The sequence below is a fragment of the Schistocerca americana genome, chromosome 8 (genome assembly GCF_021461395.2).
Source record: "Schistocerca americana isolate TAMUIC-IGC-003095 chromosome 8, iqSchAmer2.1, whole genome shotgun sequence".
NCBI classification, from domain to species: Eukaryota; Metazoa; Arthropoda; class Insecta; order Orthoptera; family Acrididae; genus Schistocerca; species Schistocerca americana.
Window position 1 is genome coordinate 21,130,234 of NC_060126.1, and position 19,560 is coordinate 21,149,793.

General features: G+C 45.9%; 1 protein-coding gene across 1 annotated transcript in view; it reads right to left on the minus strand.

Annotated features, from left to right (window-relative positions):
* Positions 1–16,431, minus strand: part of LOC124544900 (aminopeptidase N-like) — a 132,837-nt gene extending 116,406 nt beyond the window's left edge. The window contains exons 1-2 of the mRNA XM_047123632.1: positions 16,135–16,431; positions 1,675–1,931 (exon numbers count right to left, since the gene is read on the minus strand). Of these exons, the coding sequence (XP_046979588.1) occupies positions 1,675–1,931; positions 16,135–16,431 (554 nt within the window). The remainder of the gene's footprint in view (positions 1–1,674; positions 1,932–16,134) is intronic.
* Positions 16,432–19,560: the final 3,129 nt, after the last annotated feature.

Below are 19,560 nucleotides of genomic sequence, written 5' to 3' on the forward strand. Positions count from 1 at the left end.
GTTCTTTCAGTTTATCCAGGTCCCATCTCCTTAAATTCCCACCTTTTTGCAGTTTCTTCAGTTTCAATCTGCAGTTCATAACCAATAGATTGTGGTCAGAATCCACATCTGCCCCTGGAAATGTCTTACAATTTAAAACCTGGTTCCTAAATCTCTGTCTTACCATTATATAATCTATCTGATACCTCTTAGTATCTCCAGGATTCTTCCAGGTATACAACCTTCTTTTATGATTCTTGAACCAAGTGTTAGCTATGATTAAGTTATGCTCTGTGCAAAATTCTACAAGGCGGCTTCCTCTTTCATTTCTTCCCCCCAATCCATATTCACCTACTATGTTTCCTTCTCTCCCTTTTCCTACTGACGAATTCCAGTCACCCATGACTATTAAATTTTCGTCTCCCTTCACTACCCGAATAATTTCTTTTACCTCGGCATACATTTCATCAATTTCGTCATCATCTGCAGAGCTAGTTGGCATATAAACGTGTACTACCGTAGTAGGCATGGGCTTCGTGTCTATCTTGGCCACAATAATGCGTTCACTATGCTGTTTGTAGTAGATAACCCGCACTCCTATTTTTTATTCATTATTAAACCTACTCCTGCATTACCCCTATTTGATTTTGTATTTATAACCCTGTAACCACCTGACCAAAAGTCTTGTTCCTCCTGCCACCGAACTTCACTAATTCCCACTATATCTAACTTTAACCTATCCATTTCCCTTTTTAAATTTTCTAACCTACCTGCCCGATTAAGGGATCTGACATTCCACGCTCCGATCCGTAGAACGCCAGTTTTCTTTCTCCTGATAACGACGTCCTCTTGAGTAGTCCCCGCCCGGAGATCCGAATGGGGGACTATTTTACCTCCGGAATATTTTACCCAAGAGGACGCCAGCATCATTTAATCATACAGTAAAGCTGCATGTCCTCGGGAAAAATTTGCGGATAGGGTGGTCAGTCTCACGAACATAAAAATGACAGAAAATGTAATGGATCTTCTGAATAAGAGTCTACACGAAACTTGAAACTTACTGGCAGATTGAATCGGTATGCCGGACAGAGAGTCGAACTCTGGACCTTTGCCTTTCGCAAGCAAGTGCCCTACCGACTGTTCGGCCCCTGCACTGGCCACGGCCCCAACTCGGGGATGAATTTCTTCGATTTTGAACTCGTGTCTGTTTAAAAAAGGGACGATGAAATTGCTGCGACTGTAACAATCAGCAGCGGCACTCTTATTCTCGCTCATCATACATGTTGGCAGTTTATTCGGAATGTATCGCGATTGCCGATGGCGTCGTTAGGCAGGAATCTAAGAGGACAGCTTCAGACGCTGCAAGTGAAATAGCAGTTGTTAGTTTCTGGGGTTCGTTCACTGACGGAAGAAACCGGTGACGGAGTCATGCTCAGCGTACTCGAAACGCGGGCACGCCACACCGACTCCACTCCCGAGTCAGCCGAATGTGTGAGCAGCCAGCCGTCCCCGGCCCGGCCTGCGATGCTGCCTGTGGATCGCAGGGTCCCGGCTTGTTTCGATTGCTGGCCGTGTCAGACATTTTCTCCGACTGGGGACTGGGTACTTGGATTGCCCTCGTCATTCCGGAAACAGGTGAGACAGAACAGTGAAAAGAGACACGCGGACCTCGAGCAGAGCCTGCCGACTACCCACCTCGTCTCTCCTGCCGCCTCGTACGTGCTGACGTAGAAGCCGTCCATGTCCTCGGCCAGCTGGCCCGTGTACCAGATCTCGATGCGAACCTCGCCGCTCACCTCCGCCACCAGCCGGACGGTCGCCGTCTCCGTCGCATTGTCGCGATCCACTGACGTCACGGCGACGTAGGTGTCCCTCGTAGGATCTTGCTGGTACTGGACGACGTTCACAGTGTCCTTATCGAAGTCGAGGTTGCTGGCCGCGTGGAGGGTGATCTGCGGACCGATAGACAGGGTGAACTCGGCCTGTGATCCCAAACAGCGCAGTAAAACGTACGACACCTTTGTCGACAGAGCTTCCCACAGCAAAGTTAAAGCTCTCGTCGAGCTTAAAGTCGTCTCGAGCACTACGGTAGTTAAGTAGGAGCAGTCTGATCGCACAGTCTCGCCCTCCTCGATCTCTGAACGAGCTCGTGTGACCAGGTACACAGGGACCGACAATTCGATGTCTATACTGAACCGTGGGGAAGTCTGACGTTATTCACTACGACAACTCAATTCCACTGCTGACACAGCGTTCTGTGGGACACCCCACCACTTTCTTCTGATGCTGTCAATGAGCGTTTATTAAAGAGTATCTCAATTTATAATGTGTAGTAACCAAATTGTATTCAGACGTGGAACCTACCGTCTGCGGTATCCGATACAAACAGTTGTACGCATGTCAATGTCTACAACATATCAATTCGATACATAAGTTTACTTATTACGTATCTCTATGTCAGTGACATCTGTGTTAATCGTACGTCGTTTCTTATGTTCCAATCGATATACAACTACAAGCACACAACGATGAAGAGATTTAGACTGTAACTATAACTCCGCCTGTTTTAATCTGACGGGACTTAAAATATGTCCTACTTCACAGTATGTCGCACATGTTACTGCTATCAATCCTTAAATGGAGAAATTTCTTGGATACATTGGACACAACTGTCATAGAGTGTAAGCAAGGAACAGATAAATACACCAAAGAGTTTATATTATATGTTCAAAATGGTTCAAATGGCTCTGAGCGCTATGGGACTTAACTTCTCAGGTCATCAGTCCCCTAGAACTTAGAACTACTTAAACCTAACTAACCTAAGAACATCACACACATCCATGTCCGAGGCAGGATTCGAAGTGCGACCGTAGCGGTCACGCGGTTCCAGACTGAAGTGCCTAGAATCGCTAGGTCATATATGATATGTTTCTTGCTTCTCCTGTGGTCACATTCACAGTAGTAATTAACGTGCGTGTCTCGGATATAGACCTAGATAATACATCATTAAACTTACGTTTCTACTGCTGAGTATAAAATTGTTATGTTGCAGATATACGTACAGTTGTTTGTTTACCAGGCTGTTGTTTATGCTTCCTTCTCTCACAGAATACAGACGCTAATTGAATATGTTTTTTACGAAGAATGTAAATGTATATTAATAGTGGTTGTAATTATTATACTGCATGTGTCATGTGCTGCCTGAGAGAAATTTGGTGACAGCAGAACCAGCTACTAATGAGAACTTTCACCACAGATGCTGCCAAAAGTCAGAGATATTACTCAAGAAACCTCTGGTCCAAAAACTGCGACAGCCCTGATTGTTATAGTGATCATAAAGAATTTCCCTGTCAAAAAATTGTCTATGTGACTTTCATCGAGAGTGCAAAGATTCTGTACTTTTATCTAGGAATACTGCGAGATAGCAAAACGATCGTGTTTAGATTCTCGAGCCACACGTGCTGCTTCACTTTACTTGGCAGAATATTTTGTAGAGTCATATTGGAAAATTTTTAATGTCTCTTAGAAGGCAACGTCTGAAGAGAAAGAATGTCTGTTTTTGTTTCGTAGGTTGAAAAGTGGCGATGTCGTAAAGGGCTAGCTGTAATTTTTGCTTTATTTATTTATTTATCTGAGTAAGGTTAATAGCTGGCTGAAGTGGCCGTGCGGTTAAAGGCGCTGCAGTCTGGAACCGCAAGACCACTACGGTCGCAGGTTCGAATCCTGCCTCGGGCATGGATGTTTGTGATGTCCTTGGGTTAGTTAGGTTTAACTAGTTCTAAGTTCTAGGGGACTAATGACCTCAGCAGTTGAGTCCCATAGTGCTCAGAGCCATTTGAACCATTTGAGTAAGGTTAAGTTCCAAATATCAGAAAATTTGGGGCAAGATTTGACTATTTTTTGACTCAATACCACACCAACTTGTGAACAAGTTTCGATGATAAATGAAGTCCCAGTGGGCCAGCATACCTCATTTCATAGTTGTAGCTACAAAAACTAATATCTCTTGCCAGCTACGCATTTTTAAAGTCAAGGTTATTACATTATGGTGGTAATAATATTTAAACTAGAACGGAGTCAAGCAACAGCATTAAAATAAGCAGTCAGATTAAAAGAGAAATTTTAAGATAAAAATCGAAGTTTTTGTGTTCTTGTGGTTAAGGAACAATTTCAAGTAGCAATTTTCGTGGTGCTAATACCTGTGCTGGATAATCACTGTCTCAGAGATAATGCTTGGGCAGCTAGCTGCACAGAGTTTCAACGAGAACACGTGTATCCTGAAATAAGTGCTACAGTATCACGAAGCAATCAGGACTGGAAGCATCCTTTTAAATTACAATACTGATCAGGCTACGATTATAATAGTCCCCCAGGGGATATGAGACAGCACTATATTAAAGCCATGCAATGAAGAAGTTATTAACTGCTAGTGTAACATTTTTCATATCTGTCTTCAGCGCTACAGTTGCATCTTTAGGGTCAACGTAAATGTGTCATCAAGCTGAATGTTGGTCTCTCCACCACTAAAGAATGGTCCTGCTGGAGCTGGTGTGCCTTTCCTTCCTCTGTCTTTTGGACTGAATCACAAATCAACTGTAGGATATGTCTTCAGAATGAATTTTTCACTCTACAGCGGAATGTGTGCTGTTGTGAGGCCTGCTGGCAGATTAAAACTGTCTTTCTTCCAGATGTGCTAGTCTTGCGGTCGGTGGGGAACTTGCCTGCGAAAGGCAAACGTCCCGAGTTCGGATCTCGGAATGGCACACAGTTCTAATCTGCCAGCAAGTTTCAGCTGTAGGGGATTTTTGAATTCTAACATGGAATTCAGACTACATGTAAGGTGGCTTCATTATTCATGTAGCGCCACCCTACATGTTTATTCACATTTTTATGTTCTAATACTACTCCCCAGGTCTACTAACGTATTGAAGAGGTAACTGAAATGTTCTTTTCATAATTCGTATTATTACTTGCAAAATTCTTGCATATGTAATTCCACGTGTTGCCAACGATCAAGCTAGGAACTAAATTAGCTATTCACTTCAGTTTGTGAGAAGCTGTTTATTTCCTTTTACTCGAAACAGCAGCCTAGCAGAGTGAGACAGCAGAGAGACACTGGCATTCTACATCTACATCTGCATGGATACTCTGCAAACCACATTTAAGTGCCTGGCAGAGGGTTCGTCGAACCACCTTCCCGATTTTATATTATTCCAATGTCGAAAAGCGCGTAGAGAGAACGAACACCTATATCTTTCCTCGAGAACTCTGATTTCACTATTTTATTACGGTGATCGTTTCGCCCCATGCAGGTCGGCGTCAACAAAATATTTTCGCATTCGGAGGAGAAAGTTAGTGATAAAAATTTCGTGAGAAGATTCCACCGCAACGAAAAACGCCTTTGTTTTAATTATGTCCACCCCAGATCCTGTATCATATCCGTGACACTCTCTCTTCGCGATAATAGAAAACGTGCTGAACTTCGGTGAACTTCCTCGATATACTCCGTTGATCCCATCTGGTAAGGATCCCACACCGCGCAGCAATACGCCAAAAGAACACGGACAAGCGTTGTGTAGGCAGTCTCTTAGTAGATCCGTGACATATTCTACATGTTCTGTCCATAAAACGCAGTCTTTGATTTGTCTTCCCCACAAAATTTTCTACGTGTTCTTTCCAGTTTAAGCTGTTCGTAATTGTAATTCCTAGGTATTTACTTTAGTTTACGGGCTTTAAGTTTGACTGATTTATCGTGTAACCGAAGTTTAACGAATTCCTTTTAGCACTCATGTTGATGACGTCACACTTTTCATTATTTATGGTCAATTGCCAGTTTTCGCACCATACAGATATCTTTTATAAATCGTTTTGCAATTTCTTTCGATCTTCTGACGACTTTACTAGTCGATAAACGACAGCGTCATCTGCAGACAACCTAAGACGGCTGCTCGAATTATGTTCTAAATTGTTTACATAGATAAGGAACAGCAGAGAGCCTGCAACGCTACCTTGGGGAACGCGAGAAATCACTTCTGTTTTACTCGATGACTTTCCGTCAATTTCTACGAACTGTGACCTCACTGACAGGATATCACGAATCCGGTCGCGTAACTGACACGATGTTCATACGCACACAATTTCACTACAAGCCGCCCGTGAGGTATAGTGTCAAAAGCCTTCCGGAAATCCAGAAATACGTAATGAGTTTGAAATCTCTTGTCGATAGCACTCATCTCTTCATTTGAGCGAAGAGCTAGTTGTGTTCCACAAAACGATCTTTTCCAAATCCGTGTTGACTCCGTGTCAATAGACCGTTCTCTTCGACGTAATTCACAATGTTCGAGCACAATATATGTCCCGAAATGCTGCTGGATTTAACGATATGGGCCTATAATTTAGTGGATTACTCCTACTACTTTCTTTTGAATGCTGGTGTGACCTGCACAACTTTCCAGCTTTTGAGCACGGATCTTTCGTCGAGCGAACGGTTATATATCATTTTTGGGTATGGAGCTATTGTATCAGCATACTCTGAAAGCAACCTAAAGGGTATACAGTCTGGGCCTGAAGACTTGCTTTTGTTAAGTGATTTAAGTTGCTTCACTACTCCGAGGATGTCTTCTTTTACGTTACTCACATTAGCAGCTGTTCTTGATTCGAATTCTGGAATATTTACTTCGTGTTCTTTGGTGAAGGAATTTCGGAAGGCTGTGTTTAGTAACTATACTTCGGCAACACTACTGTCGATAGTATTTCCATTGCTATCGCCCAGAGAAGGCATCGATTGTGTCTTGGTGGTAACATACTTCAGGTTTCGACCTTCACTGTGGCCATAAACGTCGCCTTTGGGGGCCCTCGCACTTCCTCCCGAGACAAGGCCGGACATGTCAACGCGACAGCCGGTAATGCCCCAGACGGCTGGGAAGCGCTCGAGCAAAGACGCGATGCTTATATGGAGGTATGTCTCCTGTACTTAAAGCTTTCTGTGGGAAGCGCAAGACGCAGCGCCTCGAGCGCGGCTAGAAAAACGGTTGACTTCTGCCCCGCCCCCGTCCACAAAACAAAAAAAATCTATCTTCTGCTGGCGCTCTGTCGGAATATTGGAATTTCACCGCGGCTGTTATCGCAATCTCAGCAAAACTTGGCCAGAGATCAGACGGTGCTCAGAATCGTTACCGTCATTGGTGGATGGCTTGGAGACATTCCAAAACTAGAGAGGAGTTAGAATTTCTGTTTTCCACTGACGATGGTGTTGCAGCATCTGTACGGCTGCACACGGGAAGATGGATCCAGCACGCTACTAAGTCTCGCTCACAGCCGACGCGCGCGCGTCTGAGTTTGGGGAGTTTAATTGGTGAGGTTCGTCCAGCGACGCTGTCCCAGGAATAGTTCAGGGGGCGCGGTGTTTGTTAACTTTGTGGCATTAGTCGTTTCGGTAACTGATAACCCCACTTAGATTTTTGATTTGCAGGATGCATTTTGCATCTGTGAACGGCCTTTGTTCTTCTGAGTTCACTTTCCATTAGCATTTTCTGACATGCTCTTCGCTTGATCGTTGGCAGTATTCATTACGCGATCATAAAATTGGTACCGCGATCGGAATTAGACATAATTGTTCTCTATCTTTGCATTCGTTGTAATCTTGTCGAATGTTTTTCCCGCTCGAATGCACGTCAAGAGAAATAAACACCATCGATCAAAAAATGGTTCAAATGGCTCTGAGCACTATGGGACTCAACTGCTGTGGTCATTAGTCCTCTAGAACTTAGAACTACTTAAACCTAACTAACCTAAGGACGTCACAAACATCCATGCCCGAGGCAGGATTCGAACCTGCGACCGTAGCAGTCGCACGGTTCCGGACTGCGCGCCTAGAACCGCGAGGCCACCGCGGCCGGCACCATCGATCATAAGCACGCATTTTCATTTAATAGTTCGATGCCTCCCTTAACTCTAATGTGCGGTTGTGATGTGGCTGACCTGCATATTTCGTGCACGAAAATTAACTTTTAAAGGTGTGCCTACCCCTCTTAAATTCAGACTTAATAAATCGTTATCTATTGACTGACTGATGATTTTCACGGGTTTGCAGCCGGGTTCCATCGTCCTGACGACAACACGATATTTCGGCGGACCATCTGGCCGCCATCTGCAGGTGAGATTGAGTGGACAATCACGCCGGAACTGAAGAGACCTCACATTCGGCGGCTCCTTTATACCGCGGGTACTGGTCGTTGCGCGTGCGCGAGCAACGGAAGACCTGCCCTCTGAGAGGCGAAGAATTGCAGCGGCGCCAGCGGTGAAAACTGTCAAAAGCGAGGAATCGCAAAATTAAAATGCAGCCGGTCGGAAACTAGACCGTTGTTGTTTTATCTGTGATTAAATAGGAGTCCACGCCTTGCTTAAAGGAAATCCTTTATCTCTGTTAATAATATCATCAGACAGACGGATTTCAATTGATTCTTTCAATACACAATCCCAGTACCGGGAAGCCGAGGCAATAATTTGCGTCTCTTTAAAGGACATATTGTGCCCTTCATTAAGACAGTGTTCAGAAACGGCTGATTTTTCCGGCTGGAGCAGACGTGTATGCCGTCGATGTTCCACACATCGATCTTGAACTGTACGAATAGTCTGTCTAATGTAGGCCTCGCTGCAGTGACAGGGAATCTTGTATACCCCAGGCTCCCTCAGTCCCAAATCATCTTTAACCGATCCAAGAAGGGATCTAGTTTTGGCCAAAGGCATAAGTACGCTTTTAATATCATATTTCCTGAGGATTCTTGAAGTTTTCGAAGAAATACTTCCCACGAAGGGTAAAAAAGCAACAGATTTGGAAGTGTCCACCGTTGGTTCTCGTGGGGGTCCAAATTGAAAAGCACGAGTAATTTGTGATCAGAATACCCATTCTGCCTGAAAACAACCTTAAGGTGATCCAACTCTTGTTTCAAGTTATCGGAATCCGAAACAGCATAAGCCCTCTTGCCCAGTGTGCGTAAAACTCCCAAGCGTTGATGTTGTGGATGACAACTTGTGGCATGGAGGTAGCGGTCCGTATGTGTAGGTTTTCGGTATACACTGTGGCCCAAAGTGCCATTTTCTGTCTTATGTACTAAGACATCCAAAAAAGGTAATTTGCCATCATTTCCAATTTCCATCGTAAATTTGATTCGTGGATGAAGGCAGTTAAAATGATCTAAAAATCGATGAAGAGATTCCATTCCATGTGGCCAAAAGATGAAAATATCATCCACGTATCTCAAAAAACAAGTTGGTTTAAGAGAAGATGTCCTAAGTGCCATATGCTCAAAATTTTCCATAAAGATTGATTGACTGCTTCATCACCTTTAAAAAATAATTTCGCGCGACTGCATAGGAAGCTTCACTCCGTGTTCCGGCCACAGAAACTTTAATTTCGTATCTCAGGGGTGTGTAAACTACAATCACAATCACCACACCTAACACACAGTTCAGGTTGGTGTTTTTCACACATCACACACAGAAATCATTGCGTAAAGTGAAGGAAGCAACCCGAATGTTCAGCATTCGATGCCGAGTGCTCGACAAGGTACAGTCGTGTTGGAGGGGAGTGTGCGCCCGGCTTTCTGTGCCCATTACACGCAGCCAGTCACGGGCGTGCCGGGAGTTTAATACGGGCTCCTGACCGCGGTCGAATTTGGGCATTGCCACATCGAATCATTGCTATAGATGGACTACATTCCAGCGATGAAGATAACGCTGCGGCCAACCTGAAGGTGTGGTCTGCATTGCTTCAGTAGACATTGTCCTGTTGGACGTGGTGCGGCCTCGGCTTCTTCTAACCTCGGAACTGACTTACCCGACTAATTGTAGCGGGACTGTCAAGTGTAATATAGTACCCAAACCACTTCTATTTTTGAGATACACAAATCATTTCCTGATGTGGAAGAAGCAGCCTGCAACTTCCGTGCTGTCCTGGTCTGCCTGTTCGACTCTCGCCTTGGCCGTCACGACCTCCTGGTCTCCCACGCAGTCAAAACGTGCGCTGAGAGACCACAGCGCCACCAGTCTCGCAACGCGGAACCACACGATGTCCCCACATCTCTCATCCGAGCTCACGTCGACTCGAGTCCAGCCAGGTTACAGCCGTTTTGTTTCCCACTGGTAGCAGTTCTGTATACCAAGATTCGCAAGCACTATACCATAAATCACCTACAAATTTAATTATGCAATCTTTCTACTATACTGAATATACACTATAACTACAGTTTCATTTTTTGTTATCTGTTACTGAAATGAACATTGCTAGTGGTAACTGAATGACAAATTTCTCTGGGCACATTTTCTCTTCTTGTAACGGGACCCAGCGTAGTTTCTTTTTCTGTCAATTTCTTTCATCCGGCGTATTTTACAGAAGGAATGACTTACGGGGAAATGTCCAAAAATAGTATAAGATGGTCGAAAGATGCTGTTACCAGACGAAGGAGTCGTAGTCTATGAAAAATGCGATAAAAGAGCGCAAGTGATTTTACCATCATTAATAATGTCTTTCGAAAAGAAGTTCGTCTTCCCTCCTGCGATTCCCACTTCAGTTCCCGAAGCGTCTCCGTAATACTTGCGTGCTGATCGAACTTAACAAATCTGGCAGACGGCCTCCGATTTCCAACGATGTCTTCCTTTCATCCGACCTGGTGTGCATCCCATACAATCGAGCAGTACTCAAAAATACGTCGCAATAGCGTCCTACAAGCAGTCTCCTTTACAGGTGAATCATACTTTCCCAAAAGATGACCATTCGCCTATCCTACTACGATGCTCACATGCTCGTCCCACTTCACATCGCTCAGCCACGTTACGCCCAGGTATTTAAACGACGTGATTGTGTCAGGCAGGACAGTAATAAAGCTGTACTCGCAAAGTATGTGTTTCTTACTCGTCACCATCAAATAACATTTCTCTACATTTAGGGCTAGCTGCCATTCACCACTCCAACTGTAAATTTTGTCCAACTCATCTTGTATCCTCCTACAGTCACTCAAAGACGACACTTTCCCGTACATCACAGCATCGTCAGCAAACAACCGCGGACCCTATCAGCTAGATCATTTATGTACCAGCGAAAAAATGCTCCTCTCGGAGCACAAAAATTGCGAACACGTTCAAAAGACTCTGACTCAAAAGTTGGGCCCCTTCTACCTCATTCCACCTTCCTCAGCACCTTTAAAAATTTTCCCAAAAATTTTGGTATTCCGTACTTTTTTAACGTGCAACTCACCTCAAACTCCAAATTGTAACCCTCTCACACGCGCTAGACCATCGCTGTAAGTCACCTATATCCATCCACTCCCAGTTGCCCTCCTCATTCAGTCCAAAGCACTGTCTTTTTCTCTTTGTGTCTCTCTAACTGCCGCTGTCTCCCCCCGTCTTGCAGCCATCATCTCCTTCGTTCTGTCCTACTGCTACAGTCTCCTCGCTCTGTCATTGCCTTCCTCTTTGTCTCTTTTATCGCTGATACGTATCTCGTTCCTCCCATTCTACTCTGCTGTGTCTTCTCAGTCTATCTCTCTGTTCCTCATCATCATTGTCGTTCTTATATACTCTGTCCCTCACTATCACTGGCTCTCGCCCATTTTCCCTTTATTCCTAAACCCCCCTCCCCGCCGCTGACAGTGTCTCCTTCACTTTTTGCCTGGCGCTGTTCTGTCACTGTCAACTATGTTCCGCTCCCGAGCTGCCATTGTCTCCTTTGCTTTTTCTATAACACGTCCACTATCTATTATCTTTCAGTATTTTTCCGCTGGTTCTGTTCTTTTCCCAGCTGCAGCACGGCATGTAACTCTTACAGAAGAAATGTAACGGTCAGGAAAATGCAGACAGTTTACTTACGTGAAACTGAAAAAAAAACGCGAAATTAATTTTACACCTCAGACCAAAGTTTACGTGCAAAAAAGTTTGGCACGTGTTTCATTATTACGACATGGGGTTCGCAGATAATAACGGAGACACTTTATAACATTTCTCCGTGCGACCTCACTTTCTATACTGCCTCACACCGGATTTTACGTGCATGTTTTTCGTAAACAAGTAGCGTAATTTTGAACCTCTGTATTTCGAAAACGGATAAAGATATGTAAAAAGTTTTCTAGGGTGGTCGAGATCGGGGTCTGAGGAATACATTACAAAAATTCCAGTCATTTGCTGTGCGTGTCCATTTCGGAATCCCTGGCGGTGTTTCGGTATCCAAAAAGCAAGTGTTTGCGTTGTTTATCGATAGCACATTTTTGAAAACGGAAAGGTGTCACTTCTAGATAAATGACTAGAGAATAAACCGTTAAAATTTGAGCAATTTGCTGCGTTCGGTTGTTTAGATATCCGCTGCTGACGGCAAAAGAATGGTAAGGAAATCCAAGCGGAGGGTTGTCGAAGGGGTCGCCTAACCTTCTGACACTAGCACAGCCGCCACGTTAAAGTGGTGTCGAAATATCTGAAGGTACATTTCTAAAATGCTCGACAAAGTTGCGTGCGCGGCAGTGGGGCTGTCACCGAACTGGAGGCTTCTAGAGGGGCTCTTTGCCGTTGTAGTCAGGGGCGTGTCAATGTTGGAGGAGGGAGGGGAGTAGGAAGGCCTAAGAGGTGTGCGTACCCTTTCCTGCTTCCGATCGCGCTTAGATTTCGTCGTACGGTTCTGAACGGTCTGTAGACGAGAACGAAATCTGCGGTCCCGCTGCACGTTCAGTGGAGATGCAGCCCCGCAGTGCCCTCAGGGAAGGTTTCAGCAGGCCAAAGGTTGTCAGGAAGGTCTAGAACTACCTGCTGCTCATCAGACTGAGAACTCTCGCACTCGAACGTGAAATGTGTGCAGTCGACGCCTCAGGGAAAGAGGCAGTTTCATTTGCGCACTTGATGCCAACTTCTGGGACGTTTTCGTGTCGATTGTGAGCGGCGGTCTATCTGAAATGTTTTCCTCGGCCACTCGTAAGAGGAAGACTGCACTGTAGTTCCTTCTCTAGATTGTAGCACAGGTGACAAAATGGTAAATATCGAAATAGATGACAGAGGAATAGAAAAACAATTAAAATCGCTCAAAAGAGGAAAGGCCGGTGGACCTGATGGGATACCAGTTCGATTTTACACAGAGTACGCGAAGGAACTTGCCCCCCTTCTTGCAGCAGTGTACCGTAGGTCTCTAGAAGAGCGTAGCGTTCCAAAGGATTGAAAAAGGGCATGGTCATCCCCGTTTTCAATAAGGGACGTCGAACAGATGTGCAGAACTATAGACCTATATCTCTAACGTCAATCAGCTGTAGAATTTTGGAACACGTATTATGTTCGAGTATAATGACTTTTCTCGAGACTAGAAATCTACTCTGTAGGAATCAGCACGGGTTTCGAAAAAGACGATAGTGTGAAACCCAGCTCGCGCTATTCGTCCACGAGACTCAGAGGGCCATGGACACGGGTTCCCAGGTAGTAAGAGTGATTTCAGGTGTGCCGCAGGGGAGCGTCGTAGGACCGTTGCTATTCACAGTATACATAAATTACCTTGTGGATAACATTGGAAGTTCAGTGAGACTTTTTTCGGATGATGCTGTAGTATATTGAGAGGTTGTAATAATGGAAAATTGTACAGAAATGCAGGAGGATCTGCAACGAATTGAGGCATGGTGCAGGGAATGGCAATCGAATCTCAATGTAGACAAGTGTAATGTGATGAGAATACATAGAAAGAAAGATCCTTTATCATTTAGCTACAATATAGCAGGTCAGCAACTGGAAGCAGTTAATTTCATAAATTATCTGGGAGTAGGCATTAGGAGTGATTTAAAATGGAATGACCATATAAAATAAATCGTCGATAAAGCAGATGCCAGACAGATTCATTGGAAGAATCCTAAGGAAATGCAATCCGAAAACAAAGGAAGTAGGTTACAGTACACTTGTTCGCCCACTGCTCGAATACTGCTCACCGGTGTGGGATCCGTACCAGATAGGGTTGATAGAAGAGATAGAGAAGGTCCAACGGAGAGCAGCGCGCTTCGTTACAGGATCATTTAGTAATCGCGAAAGCGTTACGGAGATGATAGATAAACTCCAGTTGGTAGACTGTGCAGGAGAGACGCTCAGTAGCTCGGTACGAGCTTTTATTGGACTTTCGAGAACATACCTTCACCGAGGAGTCAAGCAGTATATTGCTACCCCCTACGTATATCTCGCGAAAAGACCATGAGGATAAAATCAGAGAGATTAGAGCCCACAGAGAGGCATACCGACAATCTTTCTTTCCACGAACAATACGAGACTGGAATAGAAGGGAGGACCGATAGAGGTACTCAGAGTACCCTTCGCCACACGCCGCCAGGTGGATCGCGGAGTATGGACGTAGATGTAGATGTAGATGTAGATTTCAAAGCCGGGGGTCGCAGTTCTGACCTCCGTCGCAGAGACGTCAAAAGTAGGGTGTAACGGGGGTGTCAGCTTCCGATCGCGTGGCTCGTTGGGTGCCGGTGTGACGTGACACGCCGCAGCAAGTAGCGAGCCGCGGCCCTCTCTCCTCTCCTCTCCTCTCCTCTCCCCCGCACGTGTCGACCGCCGCGGCTCGCCGTCTGGAGCGTCGCAGCAGCGGCACGAGTGTGGCGCCTTTGAGCCGAGCTGCAAACTTAAGCGTCGCAGTATGTCTGAATTACTGGATTTCGAGAAAGTGATCATTTATTTCTGTTGCACGTTATACTTGGCGTACGTATGGGATTTCGACGACTGTATACTTGTGATATTATTCTGAGGTATGTGGAGGAAGTTAAGCTTATAACTCTCAGTTTTTATGGGTTCACACCAACATCACAGAAATGCATCCTTCCAAACGCGCACAGCGTCTGACATTCTCAAAGCAAATGCAGTTGATGCAAATGATCAGCGGAGCCGACTCGGAGGTCAGAAAAGGGAGGTATCCTTTAACAAATGAAGAAAAAGGGAAATGAAGGAGTGGCATGTCCTGTGGAACGTACAGGAGTATAGGAGTTGCTGTTGTGTTTCAACGGATAGGTCCTCCGTGGGTACACTCTAAAAATTTTTTCTTGTGTATAAGTGAAAAGGGGAAGCAACACATGTTCAAGAATTTTCAGGAGTTGAGTCACTATTATAAACAAAATGCGTACTTACAACGTTGTTTTCGGTCAAAAAGAGTCATTCCTAAAAGTAGCTACTAAATTTGCGCTTTGAAGAGTTTTCTCTGTACTATTTCGATGATTCATCCAGATACTGAACAGGAATATGTCAATGGTAACTGGTGTTAAGTAAACAGTGGTAAGCACCCTTCGACAAAATTTTAAGAATGGGGTTGTGTATATAATTTACATTTTAGAAATGTGTGCAGCGAGGTGACAAGTGGCGGGGTTCCTCCCGACGTCGGCTCGGCGCACTGCAGCAGCTCGGCGTGCCGTGGACTCGGCGCGCCGCCGGCGGCCCCCTGTACAAGTACTGAGCTGTGCTGCCACAGCGGCGGAAGGCTCGCCGGCGCGGCACAAGTACATGTCGGCCGGGGCTCGTGTCGGAGGATCTGGCTGGCCAGTTGTCCACAACGTTCTGTAAACCAATAGCGAGTAATCGTGGCCCAGTGGCATGACAGCGTTGTCTGGGAACATCGAGTCCACGAACGGCTGCAAATGTTCCCCAACTATCCGAAAGTAACAATTCCCAGTCAATCGTCGTGTAAACACTGTCCACACCATTACGGTGTGCGTTGTCGACAACTCGGATCCACGGCTTTGTCGAGTCTGCACGACACTCCAACCCTACGTGGATAAAAAGTTATACTGAATTTACTGAAACTCCGCTGTGCGATTTCTCGAAATAAGCAAAATATCGCTCATCACTGCTTCAATTGACGTCTTCAAATCTTTTGATTAATTGGGAGATACTGAATCGGACTGGAGAGAGAAATACTATGTGGCACAACTCGAATGAAGGATTAGGTAGGTCGGTACGGCAACCGTGAGCATCACAGTATAATTAGTTTGGTAACGAATGGAAATTTGGGGAGGGGGCGTATTGTAGGGCGACTAAGTCCCGATTACTGTAAGAAGGTTGAAGTGGATACAGGTAGCAATAGTTCATCATTTAGAGAGAGACCGAGAGGCTTGCAGAGGTTAAAGAAAATTGCTACTTAGAAATGGAGCTTACCGTATTCGTCAGGTTCCCGACAGCGTCATTCACGATGGCGTCGATGGCGACGTGTCCCTGGAACTGGTTCTTCTGGAAGCCGCCCTCGGGCTGGAAGTAGGGCGCAACGGTGAGGCCGTAGTGCCTGGGCAGCACCTCGAGCGGCAGGCGGGTGACCGCGGCGGCGCGCGCCCACTGCGTCCTCCGCGCCTGCCACCGGCCCACTACGGCCGGGGCCGGCTGCACCAGCGACGCGCACGTAGACGCCGCCAGCGCCGCCACCAGCGCCGCCACCACCCGACTGCTTCGCAGGGGCATCCTGCACAAAAGTTGCACGTACCACTCGCTGCCGCTCCACCCGCGGACTTGTGCGCCAGCTGCCTAGCGAGCGTACACTCGCACTGAGCGCTAGTCCGAAAGCTGTCCGATACTCTTGACCATCGTCTCTGAGATCGATAAAACCTGAGACATTACCCCCAGAAGAATCACATATTTGAGTGCAGCTTTTTGGAATTCAGAGATATTTCGTATGTGAGAGGTTTAAGGCAGTGAGACAAATATAACAGTTATAAAGAGTGCACAGTGATGAACCAGAACATTACTACGACCACCTACGTAACACCCGGTACGTCCACATTTGGCACGGGTAACATCAGCGACGCATCGTGGCACGGAATCGGTGAGGTCTCAGAAGATCACTGGTGGGAGTTGGCACCACATCTGCACACTTAAGTCAACTAATCGCCATAAATTCGTGTCAGGGGATCGATGAGCTCTGACGTCACATTCAGTCACATCCCAGATGTGTTCGATCTGTTTCCGGAGAGTTGGGGACGGGGGCCCAGCACATCGATTGCAAATCGCCACTGTGTTTCTCGAACCACTCCATCACACTCTTGACCTTCTGACATTGCACATTATCTTGTCGAAACGAGTCACTGCCGTCACGAAGGGGTGTACGTGGTCCGCAACCAGTGGACGACACTCCTCGGCCGTCACGGTGCCTCGCACGAGCTCCACTGGGCCCACGAATGCCAACGAGGATGTTCCCCAGAGCATAATGGAGACGCCGCCAGCTCGTTTCCGTCCCGAAGTTCAGGTGTCGTCTGGAAGACGACGGATTCGTGGAGCTGATGAAGAAGGTATCGACATTCGTCGTATCGTGCAACGCTGTGTTGCTGCGCCAACGTGCAGTGCCGATGGTCACGTGCCCATTTCAGTCCTAGTTGCCGATGTCGTCTCGTTAACATTGGCACATTCACTGGTCCTCGTCTGCGGAGGCCCATCGTTAGGAGTGCTCTGTGTCTTCAGACACACATGTACTCTGCTCAGCATTAAAATCTGATGTTAGCTCCGCCACAGTTCGCCGGCTGTCGTGTTTTACCAGTTTGTCCAGACAACGACGCCCGACATCTGTAATGAGCAGTAGCCGCCCAACCCCACGACTTCTGGACGTAGTTTCACCTCAGTTTTGCCACAAATGCTCGTGCCGAACCTCCGACTTATCATAATCTGCCCTCGGTCAAATGCAGATACGTGGCGCGCATTCCCCATTCCACACAGGGACAGCACGCTCACTGATGCTACACGCACTGTGCGCGTATCTGACTACCAGTCATTCCTCGCCTAGTGACGTTGCTATCGCCTGGACCGGTTTATATCAATAGAAGTTCATAATGTTCCGGTCGATCGGTATATCCCGGGGCGGTCGATAGACCCGCAACTGGGCGCCTCCCCAGGTGGCGGATAGTGGAGTGCCTCCTAGATATAGGGAGTGCCGAGAAAATGAAATACTCGGGGCGGACCAAAACAATCAGTAGCGTCGGTTCCCACAGTGGCTGTATCACATGTTAGTGCCGGCCATAGCCAACCTCATGATCTGTAAAATCAGGCTGAGGCGGCAACAATCCACATATCCAACCATTGAACATCGTGATGGAACAACGAGGAAAATCTCACTACCCTGAGACCCAGTCAATACACTGGAAAAGTCGTGAGCATCGGATTCCGGGGGCTCACGGACATCGCAGGAAGAATCGGAGCTTCTCAAACTCTCTCAAGAGAAAACAGAAACTCTACATCGCAACACTCAACGTGAACACACTACTCGAGACAGGAAAGATGAAACAGCTCACAGATACTTTAGACACGTTCAAGATCAAAATTTCCGCACTACAAGAAACAAGATTCCCAGATGAAGACCATTTCAACACAGGGAAGTACACAGTATACAAAGCATAGCCATCGGTACACAGGAAGAACCTCAGGCTCTGTGGCACAGGATTAGCAGTACACAGACGTAGTAATGGACTTCACATCGCCTAACAAAAGAATCAACACTGTCAAAATGACCACAACAGGAAGGACCCTGACGCCATTGAGGACTTTTGGACAATAATGGAGGAGACAATCAAGAAAATATAAACTCCAAACTAAAATTATTCTAGGAGACTTCAACGCAAAACTGGGAAAAGAACAAAAATACGGACACATTACAGGAAGATACACACCACATCGCGACACAAACCTAAACGGGAGACACCTGATAGAATTACGCGAGACCCATGTCAACGAACTTCAAGAAACCCATTCAAAAATTAACCATACGGAAACTCCCAAATGGCAAGAGAGAATTACAGATCGACCACGTCATAAAACAAAGAGAAGCACCTAGGGAAATGCAGAACATCGACACACGAAAGGGCTACTTTGAGTCGGATCACCACCTACTACAGATAAAGACACGCCTAATCCGTAAGAGGAAACAACAGAAAAGATCACTAGACCAGACCCACAATATCTGACACTTAACCACGACAAAGTACTGGAGAAAATTAATATAGGAACTATGCAAAACTGGGAACAGCTATCAGGAAAGCTTTAGGAAGCTACGAAATTAGCAGTAGCACTGCGAAACAGGAAACACCGCTGCTGGAACCACACATGTGACTTAGCAATCGAAAGACTAATCATCACGTGGAAGAAGTTCAATAGCAAGAAGATACCAGAAAACTGACAAGAATTTCTCAAAACACAGAAACAGACAAGTAAAATTATCCGTGAAGAAAAATGAAACTTCGGAAACAGAAACTAAAAGAGATGGAAGCAGACTTCACAAGGAACAAAACAAGGAATTTCTACAGGACGTTCAGAGAAAACATGATGAAATAGCAAGCACCGAACCTCTGCTTTAGAGGACCACATGGCACACTAGAGACCAATACCAAGAACAACTGTAACCTCCTAGCGATGTACTTCAGTAAACTCTTAAATGCAGAATCACTAACAGACAAACTGGACACAGAGGAACCCTCACCGAACCCAGATGGCGAACCGCCATTAATAGAAGAAGTAAGAGAAATCATCAAGGACCTCAAGAACAATAGAGCACCAGGAGAGGATGGAGTCATCGCAGAATTCTGGAAGCTACAAGACCCAGATATCACA